Genomic DNA, 25946 nt, shown 5'->3' on the forward strand with positions numbered 1-25946 from the left:
CTTAGTTTGAACATTCACTTGTAAACCTTGGCGTTCGAAGGTTCAGACTGAGTGTTGCTGTTTCCACCATGCCAGTGCCTCTCAACCTTTTTCTTGTCGAGGACCCCCAAATTGACAGTTATTAGCCCTCGGACCCCCATTTGAAAAGAGATGCCAGGGACCCCCATAAGAGAAGATTTTCACGGTTCTAGCAGTGATTTCCAACCGTTTTAATTTCAAGGCTAAGTTATTACAGGTTTAAAGTTATATCAATCTTGAATTGAAATCGAAACGTCTGAGAACCACTGTGTGCTACACCAAATGGAACAGAGCCTTCATCAGAATCATTAGGTATCAGGTCAATCACAGGTGACACCTGTGAAGGAAATAAGGAAGGGGCTGCTTTGCATAGGGACGCACATATATGTTTGTTACATGTCAGCACACGACACTGCCATGTGGGGAAAAGGTACCTTGTCAGGCTGTGGGAGTCCAACTTGTGTGTGTGTGTGTGTGTGTGTGTGTGTGTGTGTGTGTGTGTGTGTGTGTGTGTGTGTGTGTGTGTGTGTGTGGAGGCTGTGCGCTGACGTCAGATTTTCCCTAAAGCGGGTTGGGACCCATGTTTTGGCCGCGGAGACATTTTTATCGTCTCTTTATTTTCCCACATTTTGTTTTTATTATTTCAAAACCTTTTCAAAAAGCATTCCCAAAAAAGCTCAAATTCAATGATTTTTCCACCAGAGTTAGAAAACAAATGTTCAAGAAGTAGTGAATATAGCCGAGCTTGCAAAGCGTTGTGAGCCTGTAGATCTGCTGTTTTTGCTAGTTTGGGTCAAACGTCTCATTTTTGACTCATTTTGAGCTCAACTTGTGATCATGCTCACGTCTGTGGGCTTGTTAGAATGAAACCGGGTCAAGGGAGCATCTTCTCTGCAGCGACCCATGATGGTGCTGTTCTGCTCAGCAGCTGCTCTTACACCTCAGAGGATCTTTCTTTCTCTCCAAGAACCATGATGGTGGTGCTAAATGGAGGTCATAAGAACCAAGATGATTGTGATACTAAATGGAGGTCATGAGTGACACGAGTCCTCGGCAGTGGCCCCCAGAAGATCAGTGTTCTGGGGGTCACAAAAGCCTGAAAGGACAACTTCAGACTCCTCCTGTGAGTCACAGGCCGAGCTTATTTATTTTTTACCATGATATCATGAGCATTAATGTAGACCAATTATATGAAGATAGGTTGAAAATGTGTGAAGTCGGCCTTTTAACTAGTGAGGATACCAATGTTTAAGCCTAAAACGTCCAATCTACAAGCTCGCAACGGATCGCAGTGCATTGAGCGTAATGCATTTTGATCTAGTAGATCTGTTTATTTTCAAAAATGCCCGAATTGAAATGATTTCAGCTTTCGGCAAGCAGATAAAAACACCACATGATATAGAAAATATATTAATGCAAGTACACACGCACGCACGCACACACACGCACGCACGCAGAGTTTCCCTCTGGAATGGTAGTGTGTGTTGCGTTTACCGCGTGTTCAGAGTTGGACAACTCGAGCAAATCTGTGGAAAACATGGTAAACAGATCGATGAGAGAGCAGCCTGTCCTCTGACCACAGCTTAGCTTAGCTTCCTGCTTTTTAACCCAGAGAAACGTTAATGTGATCCGTTCTGTGGGTTTGGGTGAGGGGAGCTAGTCTTCTGTTCTGTGGGTTTGGGTGAGGGGAGCTAGTCTACTGTTCTGTGCGTTTGGGTGAGGGGAGCTAGTCTTCTGTTCTGTGCGTTTGGGTGAGGGGAGCTAGTCTTCTGTTCTGTGCGTTTGGGTGGGGGGAGCTAGTCTACTGTTCTGTGCGTTTGGGTGGGGGGAGCTAGTCTACTGTTCTGTGCGTTTGGGTGAGGGGAGCTAGTCTACTGTTCTGTGCGTTTGGGTGAGGGGAGCTAGTCTACTGTTCTGTGCGTTTGGGTGAGGGGAGCGAGTCTTCTGTTCTGTGCGTTTGGGTGAGGGGAGCTAGTCTACTGTTCTGTGCGTTTGGGTGGGGGGAGCTAGTCTACTGTTCTGTGCGTTTGGGTGAGGGGAGCTAGTCTACTGTTCTGTGCGTTTGGGTGAGGGGAGCTAGTCTACTGTTCTGTGCGTTTGGGTGAGGGGAGCTAGTCTACTGTTCTGTGCGTTTGGGTGAGGGGAGCTAGTCTACTGTTCTGTGCGTTTGGGTGAGGGGAGCTAGTCTACTGTTCTGTGCGTTTGGGTGAGGGGAGCTAGTCTACTGTTCTGTGCGTTTGGGTGAGGGGAGCTAGTCTTCTGTTCTGTGGGTTTGGGTGAGGGGAGCTAGTCTTCTGTTCTGTGCATTTGGGTGAGGGGAGCTAGTCTTCTGTTCTGTGGGTTTGGGTGAGGGGAGCTAGTCTACTGTTCTGTGCGTTTGGGTGAGGGGAGCTAGTCTACTGTTCTGTGCGTTTGGGTGAGGGGAGCTAGTCTACTGTTCTGTGCGTTTGGGTGAGGGGAGCTAGTCTTCTGTTCTGTGGGTTTGGGTGAGGGGAGCTAGTCTTCTGTTCTGTGGGTTTGGGTGAGGGGAGCTAGTCTACTGTTCTGTGCGTTTGGGTGAGGGGAGCTAGTCTTCTGTTCTGTGCGTTTGGGTGAGGGGAGCTAGTCTTCTGTTCTGTGGGTTTGGGTGAGGGGAGCTAGTCTTCTGTTCTGTGCGTTTGGGTGAGAGGAGCTAGTCTTCTGTTCTGTGGGCTTAAGGTGATGGTCTTTTTTAGAATGCCTGATCTGTGATCTCGGGAGACGAGTTCTGGTTGTCATGGTGACAATGTCAACAACACAGGCATACACGTGGTGCACTGAGGTCGGAATATTTGGGTCCTCTGGTGTGCGATCTCTGTCCCATAACGGGCGCACACATCTCAGGTGTACTAAAAAGAGAAAACGTTTAGAATGATGCCAGTGGGTGTTTTCGATGCTGGTGGCATATTTTCAGAAATTGCAGGTTTCTTTTTTCTTCTTTTTGGCTACGCACCACTTGGAAGATTTTTTGCCCGTAATGAGAAATGGCCGAGGTCCAAGCTTTGCGTTCTTGTGGTTGCTGTTGTTGTGTGGCTTGTTAGCAAGAAGAGTAATTTTTCATGTGCGATACGAGGGCCTGGGGGTTGTGGCGGGGGTTTTTGGGGCCTACGTACGTTTGTGCGTATGCTTTATGGACGACACACAGGGTGCTTATAACTGCTTAACCACTTGAACCCCAGTGTCTATATTGTAGGGGGAACATTAGCCTAAAATAGCAGATCTACAGGTTCACAATGCTTTGCAAAGCGACGCGTTGTAAGCTTGTCGGCTATATTGGCAAGAGATTTGGTGTCTATGAAAAAAAAAGTGATACATTTATTTCTATCTCTCTCTCTCTCTCTCTCTCTCTCTCTCTCTCTCGAAAAAGTAAAATTCAAAATTAAAACCCAACTATCTCAGTGGACAATTTATTGTTCATTGATTGTAACGATTGTAACCCAAGTCTGAGACTAGATGGGTTCAACTGCTTAACCAGCTCACCAGGAGAAGATCTATAGCTCTGTCCTTCCATCCAGCACACCACCTCAACGGCCACGGCAGGCCGGCCAGCACATGTGAACCAACAGTTTCCTCTCTGATGTGTCACCGGCTTGTTTTTGGCAGCGACGACCCCAGCTGTTGGACTGTTTCCCTCTTAGAAGAATCGTGTCGTGATTCGATGTTTTGAAAGAAGTGAGAACTGAGACTGTTTTTATGAATGAATTGGATGACGACAAGGTGTTTTTTAACACATCTATTGCCATGTATATCATTAATTAATTCAGTAGCCGGTGCCAGGTTTTTTTTCTGTGTTTTTACCTTATTTCTGAGGCTCCTTGAACGCATCACCAGTCCAAATGTAATCCGATTACTTCCTCTCGGTCGTGATGGCGGTGTTATCTTTCACCCAGAAGAGAGGAATTACAACAGCAGTCATCCATGTTTTTGTTGTGGTCCGTTGTAGAGAAGGGCTTGAATAGATTACGAGATAAATACATTTTCCTTCACAGCGATCCATCGCAGTGAACAGAGGTTTTCATTTCCGGATGACTACATCTCCCGAAGGATTATTATTTTATTTTCTCCTGATTTATTAGCCGGTCTGCATGATGCACTTCTTAGTTCAGTACTGCATGATGCACTTCTTAGTTCTGTACTGCAGGGGTACCCAAACCTTTTTGTCTCAGGGCACCCCATGAATATTTTTTCATCCGAGACACCCCTACATTAAATCGCCGTTGTCGGGTGGAAACCTTGTATGTCCAAAACCTTCCCTTTTTGTGTTAGTATTTTAAAAACGATTCAAAATAGTGAAAATAGCAGATCTACAAGCACACAACGCCTCGCATCGCGAGGCGTTGTGTGCTTGTAGATCTGCTATTTTCACTACTTGTGTGACACTTTTGTATGATGAAGTAGGGCTTTTATTTTACCAAAAAACATACACATTTGAAACTTGGAGATACAAAGTTTTTGCCTGACAGTGACGATATTGATAATTTTCACTCCCAGCACCTTATATTTATAGCATATTTTAGCCATTATTGTGAGGAAAACATTGAGATAATAGCCATTGTGGTTAGAACTGACTGAAAATAACGTTGTACTTAAAATGATACTAAATATATTTTAAATGTCCAAATAAATTCCAAATTATCTCGCGGCACCCCTGGACTGCCATCACGGCACCCCAGGGTGCCCCGTCACCCACTTTGAAAACCCCTGCTGTACTGCATGATGCACTTCTTATGTTGCACTTCTTAGTTCTTAGAATTGCTGTAACTTGATGTGACTTTGGGGCGGTGGTGGGGTGGCCATAAAGCTATAGGGGAAAGCACTTTTGTTGTCGGAAGGTTGCTGACTTGGCGGTTTGATTCCCAGGACTGGCTGGACACATCGGGGTGGGGAAGTGAATGTTTCCCCCCGGCCCCCGGGGGTCCTTGAAGAGATCAGGAGTTAAATGAACACTGGAGGATTTCACCGTGATTCAGGGGTCCCAGACACTGCTACTCACATGGTCCCTGGTACACAATATTTTCAGAAGGTTGTTCACGGCCTAATGCAGTAGTTCTCAACCTGTTTTTTGGGGGGTTCCCAGATGATTAACTTAATGCACAACATTGTTTTCTCACTCAACATACCAACATATGGTTTAATTGTATACAGGGTATCTGCACATTTCTAAAGTGACAATTTAAGGACTTTTTAATACCTCTAAAATGACAAATTAAACATTGGCCAAATGATCAAATATTAGAGGTAGAAACTGTGAAAATAGCCGATCTACATGCTCACAACGCCTCGCAACGCGAGGCATTGTGAGCATATAGATCTGCTATTTCACAATAGAACTGTGTAATACAAAATGTAATGCCTCAACTCTTAGTGCTCGTCAGGGTAGGGGAGGTCCCCAGTTCAAATGTGATTATTTTGGGGGTCGCAGCCTGAAAAGGTTGAGAAACACTGGCCTAATGCATATTAATTTGGGGGTCTTTGACATGGAAAAAAAAGTTTGAGAACCACGTGTTTTAGAAGAGGAGGGGGTTGTTAGTCAGGTAGAGGGGTGGGTGTGGGGGTTTGGAGGTGGGGTCCTTCCACACACAGAAGGGGTTAAAAGTGCATCAGAGGTCACCGGAGAACGCCTACTGGGGCCTGTTAGCTCCCCCCCCCTGTGGCACACTCCTTAATGACCCCAGGGACTATAGTCCCCCACACGCATGCGTGCGCACGCACACACACACACACACACACATGCACACACACATGCACACACACATACACAGTGTCCACCAACCTGGATAAGCTCAGGAGAGTGTGTGGCCTGCCTGGGGGAGGCTGCAGCAAAAACCTGGACTGGAATTATATTATCTTGGCCTATGCTGGGTCGATAAACATTCATTTAAATGGTAAATGGTGCATTTGTATAGCGTCTTTATCCAAGGTGCTCTACATAGATTAAGCATTACATTCACCCATTCATACACACACATTCATACACCGATGGCGGAGGAAACCATGCAAGCCACCAACCTGCTCACCTGGAGCAACTAGGGGTTCAGAGTCCTGCTCAAGATCTCTTGGACACAAACTCTGGGGGAGCCCGGATTCGAACTGGGTTCTTCTGTGTTCTAATGATGTTTTCTCTACCCCTGAGCCAATGCCAATTTACTTGAGAATTTACATTTTTCAGTACTTTTATACTTACATAATTTCTTTTTTTACTTCACTGCAATTATTTGACAGCGGCATTTACTAGTTACTTTTCAGCATACATTCATTTGAGCATTTTTACTTTCTTATTTCATGCCAATTAGGGATTCAAATAAATCATCGATGGAATCATGATAGTTGATAAACGTATCGATCGATCGTCGATTAATGGCGTCGGGTTACTGGGTACAGCATTGCGTAAACAGATCTATGTCACATTTTGTCGTTATGTATGTACAGTATATACAGGGAATCAAACCTCTCCTCTCCTCTCCCATGGCGGTGCTGTCATGTCATTCATGGAGTGCCAAAGCCTGGGCTTTGCTTTTATTAAAGCCCATACAGGAAGCACCAGAGCCTTCGTTTCTGGCCCAGGTTCAAACGTACACACACACACACACACACACACACACACACACACACACACTGCAGCTGGGACACGTTACATTTTGGGCAGGCTGCCCTCCTCCTCTCCTCTCTCTCTCTCTCTCGCCGTCTCTCCAATGGCTATAAATAGACCCTGGTGGTTGTCTTCCACAGCCCAGGAATAGAGGTTTTTGATGGGGAAGGGGGGGTACACGCACGCACGCACGCACGCACGCGCACACACGCACACACACACACACACACACACACACACACACACACACACACACACACACACACACACACACACACACACACACACACACACACACACACACACACGCACACACACGCTTCTATTACTATACTTGTGAGAACGTCATTTTAGGACGGCATTGAACATTTTCAACAAATAGCCGTACAATAGCCAAGAAATAGCAGTGTGAGCTTGTAGATCTGCTATTCCCCACCAGCACACAACACAGTTTAAATCAGGCATAGCTCTTAACCACGACCCTTAAATTCCTGCTCTTAATCCCAACCTGAATCTTTGTCCATAGCCGCGGGAACTAATTTGAGGCAGGAGGGGCTGTCGATCGTGTCATGCACGCACGCGCGCGCGCTGCGCGCGCGTGCGGGACCCCCGTTCGCGCGCGCGCGAAAATTTCGGTCATTTGCGGATTTTAATTGTGTTTTATAACCTTTTTAGCAGGTTTTATTCGGGTTTCCGCGGTTTATTTTTTAGCTAAATGTAACACAATTGGGAACTGCACACTAAACTTTCCCTTTGCCTCTCCAAACGGGCTGTGGACAGTGCGGAGACATATAAAAAAATGCGCACACAGTGGCCATATGCCACTGATCTGATTGCAGCCAGCAGGATATTATTAGATGCTATATAGATGGATTTCTTGGTACCAACACTGAGACAGCAAGTGCCTGTTTCATAGGCCTATATACCAATCATTTATTTATTCCCAACAGAAACGTCAAACCTATTTTGGGGAGCACATTGAGTAGGCCTATACAGCTGATCATATACAAGCTCACTGTCAGTTGTCAGTAACGAGGCTTAGCTGATATGTAACAGCATTTTTATTAACCCTTTTAACAAATCAATTAAATAGCCTAAACATGAGCGAGGAGCAGGACGATATAGATGGCACAGAATAAACATCAGAACAATGCGCCGATCATCTTCAAAATAAAGTGCGCTCAAAACTAGACTCACACTGGCATGGCACAGCCACAGTGGCGGCGATAATAGGCTAGGCCGCCTATATTAAAATAAAACATAGACAAAGTGCACAGAAAGTCTGGCAAACATGGCAATACCAAAAAAAAAAAAAAACAATTAATTATTAGACCTATTGCATAAATTGCATTGGTAGCCTACACAGGGCGATGAAAAAACAAACAAAAACAATGTGTAAAGTGCAGTAGCTGGCACAAAAGAAAGAAAATATAAAAAACAAACATAATCAGTTGTGTAATGTAACTAAACATTTGTTAGGTATCTGTAGGCTACTTTACTGGAGTGGAGTATATTTCCAATAAGCCCATTTTACTTCTAGGCCTAAGGCCTAAACTCCAGTACTCCACATCTTGGATTAAAAAATAATTGTACATTTACTCCACTATTTGAAAACTTTGGTTACTAGTTACTTTGCAGATAGCCTACACATTATTATAAACCATACAAAAACCAATTTAGCCCAATTTTAGGCTAATTAATAGCCTATATGCCCTGGCAGCGGGCCAGCGGCCCATCTTCAATGCGTCCTGGCGGTGCCAGCGGCCCAGCGCCCATCAGAAGAACACACTCGTCATTATTACCCTGCAATGAGAGTAATGGATGTATTATTGATATGAAAATAAAACGGTATTATTATGACAACATATTAATGTGTCCTAGTAGGCCTACATAACATTTGCAGCAACAGTTAGCACATAAGAAGCCTGACCAACGTCAGAACGCAACATAATAGTATTAAGTAATATGATGATTATTATTATTATTATTACCTTGAATTATTCCAAATGTGCTCTTGCGCTCTGGGGTAACGCTGATGAATTCCCTCATCATGGCATGTATGTCCAGGGTCTGCAGAATGTCACTGTGTACATGCATAAGGGACAGATGTGTCAGTCTTTTCTGGGTCATTGTGCTGCGTGTCCACGTCTTAAGCCTCCGAAGGGAGGAGAAGGATCTCTCTGAAGATGCAACAGATATTGGCAGACTGAGGCACAACTTTATGAGGTTTTCGACATCTCTGAACATTTCCCTGGTTTGTGGTTGAAGTTTGGCGAGACATGAACCAACTTCTGCTACTGTTGTGCATTTCGAATTCTTGGTTTTTTCTCCCAGCATTTTGAGTTGGAGCTGCAGGCGATCTGTGTCAAGCTGCTCGGGAAGATGAAGCGCCTGTGCGTCAAATTCAAAGGTGCCATTTGCTGCGTTGATAACGGCCCTCTCTCTGCTTGCTGCTATACGCATGCTGTCCTGGTCAAATCTCCTCTTCAGCTCAGAGTGCACCAGGTCTACAGCTTCATAAAACTCGCGTCTCCACGGGTCCACTCCTGATTCATCAGCCAGCATTTCGGGCTCCTCTGTATGACGTAAGCGGGCTGGGGTTTTGCTCACTCTTGGTGGGGCAGTGGGCATTTTCAGGCCGAGTTTGTGGGCACATGTTGTCACCTTGGCTGTTATCTTTCCCACGACGTCATCGTCTCTCAGTTCTGCTACCTGGGCTGTCAGAACATCTGCGCACTCTAATGCTCCTAGTGCACTGGCGTTTGAGCTCTGCAGGGTTTTGGCCACTATCTCACAGGGCTCGAACAGTGCTTTACAGCAAAGAAGCGAAAACAACGTTTTTCCTTTCAATGCCTGTTTGTGCAGGCCCTTGATTTTCGGTCTTGTTTCCTTTCTTACACTGTTGTCATCTTTTAGTGTGTCAAGTGTGGCTACTAGAGTGCTGTATGAGTCGCAGACGCGCGTAATTGCCTTTGCGCGCACGCACCACCGGGTTGGGCACAGACTCAAAATATTGATCACCACTTCATCCCCACCAAAGAGAGACTCAAAAAGTTGCGTGCGTTTTGATGACTCGTTTATGACCACTGCTACACCCTGAACAAAGTGCAGTGCATCCGCCACAAGGCTCACGTCACGGGCAACTTCTTGCAATACCAGGTCCAGAGAATGGTTACAACAGTGAACATACATCGATCCTGGGCACAGCTCTTTCAGTCGTGCTTGTACGCCGGAAAAACGTCCTGACATGTTGCTTGCACCATCAAAACAAAACCCAGCAAGCCGTTCAATGGGTATGTTTAAACGCAGAAAAACGTCCTTCACACAGTTAAACAGCGTTTCTGCAGTAGAGTCGGGGGCGTTGTAGTATCCCAAAAAATCACAGTGTGACTCCAGGTTCTTATCCACATATTGTAGGCTGCATGAGAATTGTTCCATCGTACTGATGTCGGTTGTGCCATCAGCTGTCAATCCATAGAAAGCACATTCTGACGAGCATGTCACTATCTCCCTCTGTATAGCGCGGCCAAACATTTGAATGACCTCATTCTGGATAGTATCTGACATCCAGTTATCTCTCCTGCGCATCCATTCATGTTCTTTTGGGAGATTGAATGTGCGTTCCAGCATGTACTCATATAAAATACCATCACGAGTACTATCTCCTCGGAATGGTATAGACTGGCACCCGAGGAAACGAATGGATCTGAATAACAGCTCCAAAACACTCATTGCTATTTTTTGCTGTTCAGCAGCTACATTTGATAGCATGGCACTGATTGGTGTGTGTCCGAGACTGCTCAGCTTTTGTACAGATCTTGAGTGCGCATCTGACCGTTCATGCTCCTTGAATTTGTCTACAGCTTGTGTCCCGCGCGTAAAAGGTAAACAGGAAACTGCGCGTGCGGACAGGTCTGCTGCCAGTAAACACAGATTCGTGATGATGATAATAATAACAAAAGTCAAACGTGTTGTTTAAGAATATTTATTTCTAAAACAGGCATATTTTCTTCCCGACCCTTACCCTGTCCCATTTTTTAATTATATGTTTTTTTTTTTCCCCCAAACCCCCTTGTGGGGGGGCGGGAGGGGGGGCGGTGGGACCTGGGGGAGGGGGGGCGGGCGCACCCTCAGCACCCCTACTTCCCTCGGCTATGTCTTTGTCCCTTATATCGTTTAAAACAGGGGTCTTAAACGTTATCATAGATTTACCTTTCACTCTGTACTTATTCTGCTCTTTTTCCCCTCTACACCAAAGTTTTTTTTGCAAAAATAGCCGATCTACAAGCTCGCAGCGCGAGGCGTTGTGAGCTAAAATTCTCAATAGCTAAAGTTGAGCTAAAGTTCTCAGAATATGGACTCTAGGGTTCAAGTGGTTAATATAAAAAAATAATATAAAAACCCCCCTAGGGGTCCCGGACCCCCTGTTGAAGACCCATGGTTTAAAAAAAAAAGAAAAGATCCTAGAGATGGAGATGGTTCGATTAGACCAGTATTTCTCAAACTTTCAAATTTCAAGCTCTGCCCTTAACTCTGGCAGTGTACAAATGGAACCAAATTAACCCGTTGGTGTCCATTTGCAGTGTACAAATGGAACCAAATTAACCTCTTTGGGTCCATCTGGTTCCATTTGTACACTGTCAGAGTTACAGACTTGTATGGATCAATTTAGACCCTCCTAAAGGAACCCACAGAGTCCCTGGAATCCACTCTGAGAACCACTGGATTAGAAAATGTCTCTCCGTGTAAGAAACGGTCCTCATAATGTCTTGTTTCTGAAATTCTACTGAGCGTGTGTGTGTGTGTGTGTAGGGATATGTGGTCCTCACAAGTATATTAATACAAACTCACACATGGGCAGGCACACACACACACACACACACACACACACACACACACACATTAATAAGCGTGGGAAGCAGTGAAAGCATTGTGTGTTGCAGCCTGAGGTCAACAGAGCAGAGAGAGAGAGAGAGAGAGAGAGAGGTGTTCCAACTTCAAAGAGCCCAGGCAGGCAGCGCTGCTCTGTGGCCTTGGCTGTGGTCTGTCTCCCTGCCTCTCCTCCACCTCCATCAGCTGATGCACCGCTCTAACTCACTAACTGACTGCTAACACTTTGACTTATGACGTGCCCCGACAGCTTTTTTTTTATTTCTTACCTTTTTAAAACCACTAGTCACAGCATATCGTCGTTGTCGGTTGAAAACCTTGTATGTCCATCCAAAACGTTTGTTTTTCATTTATCATTTTAAAAATGATTTAATCTGCTGTTTTCACCACTTTTGTGCGACGGCCTTGAATGATGAAGCAGGGCTTTGCTTTGCAAAAAAACGTACAAATTTGAAACTTGGAGATACAAGGTTTCCACCCGACAACGTCGATATCCATCTCAAGTAAGATCGTCACATCGCTCAAGTAAGATCGTCACATCCACACGCAGGCGTCGCCGACCAACGACCACGTGTTAATCCATAGAGCCGTTCCAAAGCCATGAGCTAATTTAGTTAGTATGTATACACTGGAGCGCCAGTTAATGGGGCTGCAGACAGACAGACAGACATATGAGGAGTGTGTCTCCAGTCTTGATACGGTTCAGCAGCAACATGAATATTGTCTATGTTTATGAGTGTTGTCATTGGAGTTCCTGTCTGGCATGCACGTCGCACACGCTCACGTATGCGCACACATATGAACACGCACACTTGACTTTACACCAAGCACTATGACGGCATTGTTCGCCTTTGTCTTATTGTTGTGGGGTGGATTCTGCCGCCCATTTGAGTTGGAGCTATATTTAAAATGGTATCTTTATAGTTATAATTACCTGTATAGTGCTTATAGTGTGAATGGCCCTTATGACTGATATATGGCTTTGGGTGATCTCTCTGTTTGAAAACTTCTGTATTGGCATCCTGATTCTTAGCCACTGTCTGTCAACCCCACACGTTGTTGAACCAGAGTGTCTTTGTTGTTTTTACCCTTAAATATCTTTGCTGAGAATAGCTGATCTACAAGCTTATCGATCTGCTATTTCCTTTCAAAGTTTTCCGGATGCTGGTGCTTCAAGACTTTCAACCTAGCGTCCTTATTTTGAGCTCGTGATTACAAGTGGATATTTCTAAAGGTTTTTTTAAACATGTTCCAAAAATAGCCAATTTGCTCAATTAAATTACGGCATTGTCTGTTTGCTAAACTTGTCTAGTCTAGACAGTGCTGTGTTCTACCTGTCAAGCGGGTATACAGAGTATGCTGTGAAGATTGTTTTTTTTAAAAGAGTATGCCCTTGTGAACCTTTCTAAGTAGCGTGTCTAGAACACACCACTGAGTCTAGGACTCTTCCAAGATTGCATTGGACCATTTTGACGGGGCTCAAACTCTTTCTTTCTTTCTTTCTTTCTCCTTCGTTTATTCAGGGGAGCCCATCGAGAGCAAGCTCTCGTTTTCAAGGACGCCCCGATCACAGCAAATAAAACACAATACAAGCAATGAAAAATAACACTACAAGCAATCGAGTCACAGTACAGTTACTGATGCAAAAATATAGTTGTTACAGTCACAATGTTGTAGTCACCCACGCACAGTCGCTCGCACACACACACACACACACACACACACACACACACACACACACACACACACACACACACACACACACACACACACACACACACACACACACACACACACACACACACACACACACACACACAGAGAGAGATAGCATGTAGACTTTCATGACCTTGGCTCCAGCTGTCGACAGACTGCTGCTACCCCGTTGCAAAGTATTTTCGAAAGCAACTACTTTACAATATTTGAAAGAGCACAGACAAGTTAAAACAGGGGTCTTCAACGTTTTCAGGCCAAGGACCCCTTAGTTGAGATGGAGATGAAGCAGGGACCCCCACAACCTGTTCATAGATTCCATTTAGTTTCATTGTTTGACAGCACAATCGTCATTGTATTTTGGATTCATGTCAATTTGTGTTTTCAGATATTTAACTACTCGAACCGTCAATACTTAATAAACTTGACCTTTCACTCTGTACTTGGTCTGCTATTTTTCCCCTCTACACCAAACCTCTTTGCCAAAAATAGCCGATCTATAAGCTCACTGTGAGCTTGTAGATCTGCTATTTTCTACCACACAAAGATTTGGAGGACCCCCTGTAGTAACTCTGAGGACCCCCTGTTGAAGACCCTTGCTCTAACTCAAGTACAACATTTGACAGCACACAGACGAGTTAAAACCATCTGACCCAGAAGGATCTAATACTTTGACGCTAGTAACTGAACTGCATGTGGGGATGGGTGGAGGGGGGGGGGGATGGGGGGGGGTTGAATAGTTTAGTCCAGCCTCTGCCAAGGCAGTAGCAGCCCCAGCCCAGTCAGTCATACAGTCATTCAGGGTCCACCGCCAAGGTCAGGCTACCCCCACCCCACCCTCACCCCTCCCTCCCCCCCCCCCCTGGCGTTCCCCAGCTGAGGGGGCGGCGGTGAGACCGCAGACACTTCCACTTCCTTAACCCAGTCAGACCGGGGGGAACACCTTTAAGCATTATTTTATTCTTTAATGTTGAAGAATAGCAGATCTACAAGCTACAAGCTAGATCTACAGCGCGGCACCGAGTGCCGCGCTGCGAGCTTGTAGATCTGCTATTTTGCAAGTCTTGGAATCTTTTTAAAAGCAAACTTTTGTAACTCAAATATTTGCTTCTGGGTGGTCCCTGGAACAACATATTTTGAGATGGGGGGGGGGTCCGTTGTGGTCATTTTGGGGGTCCTTGACATGAAAAAGTTTAAGAACCACTGATTTATAAGAAGGATTTTATAGGAAGACATTTATAGAATCGGGTCAAAAATATTCAAAGACTTGCAAAAAATTGCAGGTCTACAAGCTCGTACATCTGCTATTTTTGTTAATAGTTAAAGCATAAAATAATGGTTAAAGTGGTTTCAAATCTACAGTGACACTTGGGGGGGCCTTTCCACCGGCAAAGAACCGGTTCTGGTTCTTTCTCCCACCTATGGGGATGAACCAGAGGTGAGCTTTTCCACCGAGAACCGGGGTTGGTTCCGAACCATAAAAGTTGGTTCCAAACGGGAACCACAGAATCCTTTGTTCCTTTGGTTCAATCATGGTTCCATCTGGTGGAAACGCAAGCCGGTTCGCAAGAACGAACCAAGGTTCCAAGAACGAACCAAGGTTCCAAGAAAGTTGAACCGGCATTGGTTCTGGAGCCGGTTCTTTGCCGGTGGAAAAGGCCCCACATTGCGTTCCCGTCCCACATGGTTTAAGTTTATTTTCATAGGAGCCCTCGTGCGAGGACGTCTCTGGCCTGTAACAGTATCCACCCTGCTGGCACAATGATCTCCTGGGCAGGCAGAACACGCTCCTGGCGGGGCAGACACATAGTGGAGCTCATTCATTCATTCCTGGCCAACATTTGTGCTTTTTCTTTTTTCTTTCTTCCTCTTTTTCTAGTGTGAAAGTGAGTCCCATTACCCCCCCCCCCCCCTCCTTTCTCTGGATTGTGTTCTATATTTACTCCCAATATGTCTTGACTGTAGTTCTCCTTTGATGTCGATACTTCTTTCACGACAGACGGTTTGTGCGAGCGGGGAATGTTGATTTCTTCTTTTTTTGGTGCTTTTGTTGTGCACTCGCTCAGCCTTGGCGTTCTTCAGGAGAAGCAAAAACAAGAAGGTCTAATTAAGAAAATGCTTAATGCGCTCCAGCGTGTTAACCTTTCAAAGAATGGAATAAAACAAATTCCTTATTTTTTTGCCACTTAACATTTTTGTCATTTGAATTAGTTACGGACTAGACAATAACATCAAAAACAAACACATGAAAAGACAACTGTTGTGCCGTCAGTCTTACATCCTTACAAGCTCCATCACCTGCTTCAGATGACCGTTCCACAGTCTTCGTCGCCGTTTGAGTTTCTTATACCAGTGTTTCTCAAGCTGTGACGCTGTCGCCTCACAGCTAGAAGGTCCTGGCCTGGGTTCGATACCCGCCGGGGGGCGCTGGGGGCATGTTCCCTCCTCCGCGTCATCAGCGCCCACACCCTAGGTGGGGTTGGCGATAGGGCCTTTCTGTGTGGAGTTTGTATTTGTAATTTGTATGTTCTCCCCTGGTCTCTATAATGCCTCCCCCTGGCCAGCCGGGGCACCTGATGGAGGGGAAAGGAACTGGTTGGAATAACGTGTTCCTTCCACTTCTACGTCCAAACCGGGGAAATTCCCACTGTCAGTTGGAAAAAAGCAACTTGGACTCCTCATGCATAGAAGGAAGCATGAGGTCAGTCCGTTGTCTCCCCAGGTGCGGCAGAGGGAGAGCAGAGCCCAGGATTACATAAGCAATTGGCACTGGGTGAAAAATGGGTTAAAAAAATAAATAAATAAAAAGACTCGTCAGAGTTACAGACTTGTGTGGGTCAATTTAGACCCCTCTAAAGGAACCCACGAGTCCCTGGAATCCACTTTGAGAACCACTCTCTTATCTTATACATTATCCATTTTATAATTTATTTTCCCATTTGCTTTTCCTGTAATCTCAAGCAGCATGACAGCTTCTCCGTTACCTACACTTCCTCTACCAACTCTCATGCATGGTCCCTGGGTTTGGGTCCTTGTGATGGCTTTCTTAGCAGCCACTACACAGGGCGAGCGCTGCCCGTTCTTAGGACGTATTCATTGTAATTGCCAAAATCTATATGATTTATCGCTCGGCACCGCATTTCAGCGAGCACCACCTCCAAGTGTGGCCGATTTTAGTTGCCTCCTCCCTGGTTAAAATGCAGCCTTCAACCGGTCAACAGCGGGTTTTCCAGACTTTTCTTTCTTGAATGAAACGCCTGGTTTCCCGAGGCTAACCAGCCACTAATACTATCAGATACGACCAGATACTTTCATCCCTCCGTGCAGCTTCTTCAAACAATGAAATAAGCTCTTTTTAACGTATCTCTCTCTCTTGTGTTCCCCCGCAGCCTCCCAGCCCAATGGACCAGGTAGGGAAGATGCGAGGCCAGCCGTACGGCGCCGGCCACCCGTACTCGCAGCAACAGCAACAGGGGCCTCCCCCGGGCCCCCAGCAGGGAGGAACGTATCCAGGACAGGGCTACGGACCCCCGGGCCCTCAGAGGTATCCCATGGGGATGCAGGGCCGCAGCCCCGGCAGCATAGCGGCCATGCAGTACGGACAGCAGGTTGGTAGCTGTTGACACCCCCTCCCCCGAATCCCTACACTTTAATATGCACACTGTTGCACATAAAGTTGGCTTCTTTAATCCGTACGGTATCGGCATGTTTTTTCTTTTTCTTTTTTCTTACTCAGCACTTTTGTCGTCGGGCAAAAAACTTGTATCTCCGTATTACGACTTTATTTTTTGTACGGGAATGCCCTACTTTGACAACAGGGGTGGCTCAAAAGCAGCGGAAATGGATGCTCTTAAAGGTCAGGATGTGTCTCGTTGTGACGAGTCATGAGCTTGAAGATCTGCCATTTTGAAAGTGGTTACATACATACAGTATATAACCAAGAGTTTATGACATTTTCCATTTCCCCGAAAAGTAACTGTTTTGGACGTACAAAGTCTCCAGTCGACTACAGCTGTGAATAAGGTGTGTGTATCTATTCTGCATCTAGCTTGACATGACAACGTTTGAGACCCACTGATATAGGCCCATTCTACAAATGTCTTCTAAATCTCTCTTATAAACAGTTTTCTGAAGAGAAAACGTACAGATGTGACGTTTCAAGTCTTTACTTGCACTTTCCCTGAAAGTTTCCTGCAATCGCATTTTTTTGTTTCCTGGTCTGCCTTTCTAATTTTTATGGAGAATGGAGTGTATTTTTTCAGAAAACCGCTAATGGCAAGAAACTACTCCATTCCCTTTGAAAAGCACAATCCACTTTCATATGTAGATTTAAACTTCAAATGTCAGAGAATTAAAAAATACGCTAAAATAGATGATCTACAATCTTAACTCGCTCCCTGCCAATTAAATATGGGCTTTTTGGCTCATATTGCCATAAATCTCCATAGACTTCCATGTAATTTATAGTGCACAGATCATGCACGCCCATGCACAGATCATGCACCATGTTTGTGCAGGCTGTTCACAACTTTCAAACAAAAAAATCAGATTGGAAATCCGTTCAGGCATTCTTGAGAAAATAGCCATTATGTTTTACATGTTATGTAAGCAAAGATGGCTGCCCTGTATGAAAGATGGGGTTGTATGGGGGTGGAACATGCAAAATCGCGATTGAAATCATGTTTACTTGATTTAATGGGGTCCAAAAAAAAAAAAAATCATTTTTTTATTTCTTTTTCGAAGTAAAAGTCGATTTAAGTCGTTTGGCAGGGAAGTCCATAGTGAGATAGTTGATCTGAAAGTCGTTTGGCACTGAACTAGTTAATGTTCTGCCAATCCACTGGAAATCTACTGTCTTGCCAATGGCAGGATGTGTATAGTTTTGAAAGGGCACATCTGTATGTTGCTATATCAGTGGTTCTCAAACTTTGTCATGTCAAGGACCCCCAAAATAACATGTATTTGGCTTTGGACCCCCCATCTCAAAATATTGTGTTCCAGGGACCCCCAGAAGCAATGATTTCAGTTAAAAATGTTCACTCTGAATTTGGGTCTTGCCTTAAGCTAGATGCAGAATAGATACATGCGAATAAGGGCCATGAGTTTGTCCCTCTTAAACCAGAGAAGTGCACACACACACACACACACACACACACACACACACACACACACCCACACCCACCCGTCGGGGAAATCCCTTAGCGTGAAGCCTCCTTCTTCTTCCAAGGCTACACTTCCTGCGGTCTGGTGTCCATTGTGTGCAGTGATTATCTCACGCGGGGTTCGCCCTGGCGTCCAACTGAGACGCTCGATAACCGCCCTGCAGAGACGGGAGTGGGTCACCCTCGTAGATCCCTTTTTAGTCAGACATATACAAAACAGCCACTTCATGTTGTTGTTTTAACGTGCACGATTGCCACCGTGTTGTCTCTCTTTTATTTCCGTTTTTGAGTCCTTTGGAGTAACCCGCATGCCCCCCGCACGACACGTGCTTTTGTTGTTGTTATTCTTCTCCCTTTTTCCCCCCCGCCTTTCTTCATTTCCTTCCTCTTTTCATCTTCCATTGTATGCACGCTCCACGCAAGGTCACTGCTTTCTCTCCTCGATGCTACTCGAGAGCAGATGAAGGGCCGACGGGCACACGTCGTGCACGGAAAGGCCCTTTTTTGAAAAGCCTGCAACGGCGCTCGGGTTGAAAATTCAAGGAGATTAATTGAAGGGCTGTTTAAAAAAAAAGTACCTCGCGTTTTCTTTTTTTTTCTTCTTGTTGATTAAGCGCAGAATACTAAATCTCTTATTAGTCACGCAGATTTTTTTCTCCCTTCATCTTCACCCATGCATATTCACCCACGCAGCTTGCAGCTTGCATGTCCTGACGACGGATTCAGATGTTGGTTCTTTGATTATTACATTTCTTTTACAATTTAGCCATTTATCAGACGCTTTTAAATCCAGAGCGACTTACAGTACAATAAGCAAGGACAGCACAAGGTAATACATCAAATGCATAGTAGTAGTAAACTAAAAACGTAGGTAAATCAAGAACCTATTCATTAAAATCAAAACATCAATCTGTACATCGAAGCTATACACACACTATAGCAGGGGTCTTCAGCGTTTTCAGGACAAGGACCCCTTAGTTGAGACTAGAGAGATGAAGCAGGGACCCCCACAAGATTTTCATAGATTCCATATGGTTTCATTGTTTAACAGCACAATCATCAGTGTATTTTAGATTCATGTCAATTTGTGTTTTCAGATATTTAACCACTTGAACTGTCAATACTTAATCAACTTGACCTTTCACTCTGTACTTAGTCTGCTCTTTTCCCCCTCTACACCAAACCTCTTTGCCAAAAATAGCAGATCTACAAGCTCACAACGCCTCGCTGCACGAAGCGTTGTGAGCTTGTAGATCTGCTATTTTTGGCTAAAGTTCTCAAAATAAGGACACTAGGGTTCAGGTGGTTAATATAAAAAAGGTTTCTATCACACAAAGATTTGGAGGACCCCCTATAGTAACTCTGAGGACCCCCGAGGGGTCCTGGGCCCCCTGTTGAAGACCCTTGCACTATAGCTTCAATAGAAATGCTATCTAAATTACATTTTATTTCATGTTTGACGCTAACCGTGAGCTCCGTTCCTCCTCTTGTGTCACAGATGGCCGCGTACGGACAACAGGGGCCGGGGCCGTACGGCCAGCAGAGCCAGGGGTACTACGGCCAGCACGGCCCTCCGTCGCACCCCGGGCAGCAGCAGCAGCAGCAGCCGCCCTACCCCGGCCACCAACAGGGCCACCCCTCCTCGCAGCCTCCCGGCCAGCAGCACGGCCAGCCGGGGCCCCCTTACGCGCAGCAGTCCCAAGGCCCTCCCCACGCTTCCCCACAGGGTCAGCCCCCGTACAGCCAGTCCCCGCAACAACAGTCCCAACCCGGACAGCCGCCCTACGGCGGAGGACCCCCTCAGCAGCAGCAGCAGCAACAAGGGCCCGGACCTCAAGGCCAGCCTGGCTACGCTCAGTCCCCCGGGCCGGGTCAGCAGCCGCCACAGCAGCCCCCGCAGCAACCACAGCAACAGCAGCAAAGTCCCCAACAACAACAACAACAACAACAAAACCAACAACAACAACCGCCGCGTCCCCCCTCACAGACCCAGCCACCTCAAGGCCATAGCCAAGGTCAGCAGGGTCAGCCCTCACCGTACTCGCAAACCTCTCCGTTACAACAACAGCAACAAGAACAGCAGCAGCAACAGCAGCAACGGCAACAAGAACAGCAACAGCAGCAGCAACGGCAACAGCAGCAGCAACAACAACAACAGCAACAGCATCAAGAACAGCAGCGGCAACAGCAAGAACAGCAACGTCAGCAACAACAAGAACATCAGCGGCAGCAACAGCAACAGCAGCAACAACAACAACAACAACAGGAACAGCAGCGGCAACAGCAACAGCAACAAGAACAGCAGCGGCAACAAGAACAGCAGCGGCAACAGCAACAATCACCTTACCAGAGGTTCCCTCCGCCTCCCCAGGTAACACAGTACACCCTTTAAGTGCTGTCTATTAGGTTGCAGCACAACATACTTCTTGGCCATGTCTTACGAACACAATGACTCTGTGGGCGCTCGCCTGGCTCAGGGTTAGGGTCGATACTCCACTTTTAGAGACGCATTTATTTCGGTTCGGGGAGTCGCCAGATCTCTGCAGCACCGAACAGCCAAATTAATGACGTTATCCGATTCCGAAACCTCTGAATGACATCATATTGTAGTTTAGACCGAGCCGGACCAAAATGCATTCGGCTCTAAAAGTTGAGTATGCATCCGCCCGTAGAGTACCTGCCCACCACCACTGGATTTGATCTACATGCTAGTGCGGTGCATACACCATGCTCGCGCACGCTGTCTACATGCAAGCATCTATACAACACAGATGGGGAGGGTGGTAACTTGTCACTGCATGTTACTCCTACGGGCTGGAGCGGAGCCTGTCAGTGGGGAATGTTGAGCGGGAAGAGTAGTATGTCCTCACGGTGTGGCTCCTCACTGGCTGGTGAGCCAGCAGGATACAAACGGTGGTGGCAAGCACTGTGAGGAATGAATTGGCATATAAGGACTAAATTAAGGAGGAAACGAGGACTAAATTAGGGAGAAAAAGAACATTTATAAAAAAGAAGATGCAAAATGCTTTTTCGAGACATCATTGTGGATAAAACTAACTGTATTGCTGGCCTACGTTTGTTTTCCGGGCATTACTTGCATATCAGGGATTTTCTAACTGGCGGAACTACAGGCCTGAAATACAAGGTGCCTGTCTTTCATTTGTATGATTTCCACAATCTGATGGGTAGTGAAAATCACCGCTGTACACAACGATTTGTCATTTTCGGTGAGCCAAAGGAAATTGGACTTTGTTTGCTGTCAGAGAGTTTAAAGTCACACTATTTTGTATTATTATGTAATCTTTCACTTTAGCAATAACCATTCCACATACATGGCTCAGTATGTAGAGCAACTTATAATAAGCAAGGTACAGTACATCATCATCAATACATCAAATGGGAAGCTCATTAGGACTAGGGCTGTCACAATTAATACATAATCGTCTAATCGCAATTATTTGACATAATCACGATTATTTTTCATACTCGTCATAATCGTTTCCATGTTGAAAAATGTTCATATACATATTGCGACGCGTTGTGAGCTTGTAGATCTGCTATTTCCACTATCAATGTTCTTTTTTAAGTATAAGTTGTCAAATATGTCAGTAATGTCTTTGTATATTTAGGTTATGTGTCATATCTACCATCATGTGCAACATCAAAGCCTAAAAGCCAAACAGAAATGTAATTGTCAACGACAAAAAACACAATTAAATCGTTAATCGCAATTATTTGAGTGACAATTAATTGTCAGGTAGAATGTCCTAATCGTGACAGCCCTAATTAGGACATCAATTGAGATTTTTATTTTGGCTTTAATCCAGGTTAACCTTTGTTTCCGCTGAGCTACTTGTGCTAATAATGCAGATGATCAGTTTGAACGCTGCTCTGCTAAGAGCTCAGGGACATGGTATTCCAAAGCCATCCACCGTGCATTAACCCATTTAGGCCTGAACTCATTATGACGCAATGTTTTATGCTTTAACTATTGAAAAATAGCAGATATACAAGCTCACAGCGCGGCACCGAGTGCCGCGCTGCGAGCTTGTAGATCTGCTATTTTTGAAAAATCGTGAAAATCAGAATTTTCCTTTTCACTCAACTGGAGCTCAGTTAGTCTGTTCTTGAGAGACTGCTATGTTAGTGGTTCTCAAACCTTTTCATGTGAAGGACCCCCAAAATGATATTTATTTGGCCACAGACCCCAATTTCAAAATATTTAGTTCCAGGGACCACCCAGAAGCAAAATTTGAGTTACAAACGTTCGCTTTGAAAATACATATATTCAAAGATGTGCAAACATTTTCACGACTTTTTTCAAAAATAGCAGATCTACAAGCTCGCAGCGCAGCACTCGGTGCCGCGCTGTGAGCTTGTATATCTGCTATTTTTCACTGGTTAAAGCATTCAATAATTCTAGGCCTAAATGGGTTTAAAACCACTTTGTGATGTGTTCTCTCCCTCGTGGCTGTCCAGGAACTGTCCCAGGACTCCTTCAGCTCCCAGTCCAGCGCTCCTCCCTCCAACCAGCCCATGGCCTCCAACAAGAGCAGCCAGGAGGACAGCATGCAGGGCCGGCCCTCCAGTCTGCCGGTGAGCCTCAATCCCCTCTCACTCCACACTATACCTGAGGCTTGTTGAAAATGGACAATCTATCTGCCATTTTCAAACATTTTGTACTTTTACGTTTCGTACTTGAAGTATATAACATCATCATACTTTTACTCAAGTACATTTTGGATTCCGGACTTGTAACAGAGTATTAAGTAATACTATTACTCTATATTCTATATTGCAGTATTGATAGTAAAAAACAGATTACCGATACTTTTTCCACCATTGTTAGTTGGTAACATGTTTGTATAATAGGAAAAGACTACTTTTTAGCTTAGTTTTAGTCTTACTAGATCCTCTCAAGGAATGCCTTGTGTTAATAGGAGCCGAAACTAAAAGTTAGTCTTTCTCTTCTCCGGCGGTGGCTGAGGCATTGGTGGGTGCATTTACCACCAGCGGTGGCTGCTGAAGCCAAAATGCTGTGTTGCTTACTGTGTATGCGAGGAGTGAGGATGCATTTGCACACCTCACTTGTAAATCTGTTATGCAAAGCAGCCATTTGGGTACTTGGCTCATGAATCGAAGGGGGGCGCGTTGTAGCGTGCACGTGCAGTCGCGCATGCTCATCCGTACAGTACGTAATTGTGCGTGCAAGTGGAAAAACTGTGACACTGTGGTGTCGGGTGACGCGACCAGTGCACCCCTGGTCATGCAGAAAGTGTCTATGGGGGTGGGTCTTCTGTCATATACTGTATGTACTTTCCCCAGAAACTATCCTTTTTTTTACCACAACTCTGTGTTACATTCACAGAGAATGTAAACCGTAAATCGCAGACGCTAGTTTAGAAACTCGACCGGCTCTTAACCCAGCGTGCATAATCCCTCACCCCGACCTTGACCTCCCAAAGACCAAAACAAACTGCTCCGTGTCATGACGGGTGTCTGTGTGTCTCTATGCCACCTGTTCCCACCGTGGGGTCCCCAGGTACTGTAGGTCCACAACTAAGAAACCAAAATGGACCGAACCTTTTTACAGTCTTTTTTACGGATCCAAATGGTTACACTCTGTGTACATATACAGTGTAGATTGGGGTCCCAGTCTACACATGTGTCTTTCACACATGTGTCAAATGGGGGTCCGTGGCCTAATGCAGTGGTTCTCAAACCTTTTCATGTCAAGGACCCCCAAATTGACACTTATCAGCCTGCGGTCTCCCATTTGAAAAGATATGCCAGGGACCCTCTATAAGAGAATATTTTTAGTGCTCTGGCAGTGATTCCCAAACATTATAATTTCAAGGACCCCCAGTTTGACATGCACTAGGCTACGGACCCCCATTTAATGACATTTCAATCTCTATTTGTACAGTACACTCTCTGAGTTACCTACCCATAAGGGTCCATTTGGTTCGTAACTATCATTTAGCTAGGGACCCCCTGGAACTCCCTCAAGGACCCCACTTTGAGAAGCAATGGTCTAATACATATCAAACGGAGGGGGTCCCTGAAAAGACATGAAGTACAGAGCCAGCTCAGGTCCGGTTGACCAAGTCTAGAGGGTTGAAGAGGTTAATTGAAGTGTGCTGAGTATTTATCTCCTGTCTCCGGTTACAGGATGGTAGTAAATGGATAGATAGATAAACGGATAAACCTCTATTGATCCACGTGGGGGAATCCAGCAACAGCAGTAGTGTAAGCAATGGAACTCCAGAGAGGTAGCAGTACAGGTAAGAGTAGAGAACACAAATAAATAGACTCTAGCCCATTCAGGCCGGGTACACATTTTAGTGTATGGGAGGGGCTTACAGTACATGTACAGTATGTATCAACATATTTGTTTTTGTAGGTTAATTTATGATTTGGGCCTAACTATAGGTTAGGCCTAAATGGGCTAGACTTCTGCTCTCAGTCTGACTAGGTGTAGAAACCAATTATCTGCATGTTCCAACTAGGGGTGGGCGATATGGAAAAATAGTAAATACAATATCACGATATTTTCCCAAGCTGTATCACGATACACGATTTTATCACGATTCTTTTTCACGTTGGTTTTTATGGTTATTTTTCAAGTTACTTTTTTACACTTTTGTTCTCGTAAATATTAACGCTCTACTTAATCATACAACAGTGTCACACAAAAGTATCAATAGTAGCAGATCCACAAAAGCTCTTTTGTAGATCTGCTGCTATTGCTGTTTTTGAATTTGAATCCTGAAGAGTAACAGTTTCGGTTTCCACCCGACAGAGACCATATTCTATCGTTACATTGAAGCATAAGCATAATGTACAATGTGAACATGCATCTATTGCCTATGAATAGATGATAGTGTGTGTACAGGCTATCAGCAGTGGATATGAGGCTGATATACAGTCCGTACAGTCAGGCTGCCAGCCAGTCTTACACCAGTAGCATACTGTCTGAATACAATCGATGATCAATGTAGAATATGTCAACAATGAAAGACGTGTACAGCAAGTTATCCTTAACATGTACCTGTCCGTTTGTGAACATACTGAATAAAACTATATCGTCTCTGTCAAGTTGACACCTCACATGTCCAAAACTGTGACTTCTCAGGATTCTCAACAGTAGGTGAAGTAGCAGATCGACAAGCTGCTTTGAACCGCGTTTCCAGTTCGCGTTTCCAGTTTGCAGATCTGCTACTTTTGATGCTTCGGTGTGACGCCGTACTCTGATCAAGTAGGGTTTTAATTTACAAACAAAGAAAACCCCCACAAAGTTGTAATATGGAGGTTGGTTGGCCCCGAGGTTGCAGAATAACATGACTGCGCTACGCTCCATTCGACAGTTTCGCATCATGCGGGCGAGTCGATGCCGATAAATTGCCGGCGCAGCACAGGCAGGCATCGAGGTACAGTATGTCTTGTGCTTGTAGCTACGCGTTAACCTGAAGCACGAGCTCCGACGGTCCACAAGAGTGTGTCAAATGGATTTGTCAGTAGGGCTGTCACAATTATTACATAATCGTCTAATCGTG

The 25946-nt window shown here is 45.2% G+C and overlaps 2 protein-coding genes across 5 annotated transcripts in view; both read left to right on the forward strand.

Moving 5' to 3' along the window:
- The window catches only part of LOC308292879 (GTPase IMAP family member 8-like), a gene marked incomplete at both ends in the record, with an annotated part of 407153 nt that overhangs the window by 99438 nt on the left and 281769 nt on the right, over positions 1-25946 (forward strand). The gene's annotated exons all lie outside the window — the stretch shown is intronic.
- arid1ab (AT-rich interactive domain 1Ab) overlaps positions 1-25946 on the forward strand; it is a 131775-nt gene that overhangs the window by 29798 nt on the left and 76031 nt on the right. For all 4 annotated transcript variants that reach the window (XM_080735904.1, XM_080735905.1, XM_080735906.1 and 1 more), the window contains exons 2-4: positions 16618-16836; positions 19889-20761; positions 22870-22986. In XM_080735904.1, coding sequence (XP_080592030.1) covers positions 16618-16836; positions 19889-20761; positions 22870-22986 — 1209 coding nt within the window. The remainder of the gene's footprint in view (positions 1-16617; positions 16837-19888; positions 20762-22869; positions 22987-25946) is intronic.

Source organism: Nannobrachium achirus (assembly GCF_963921795.1).
Source record: "Nannobrachium achirus genome assembly, chromosome: 10".
NCBI classification, from domain to species: domain Eukaryota; kingdom Metazoa; phylum Chordata; class Actinopteri; order Myctophiformes; family Myctophidae; genus Nannobrachium; species Nannobrachium achirus.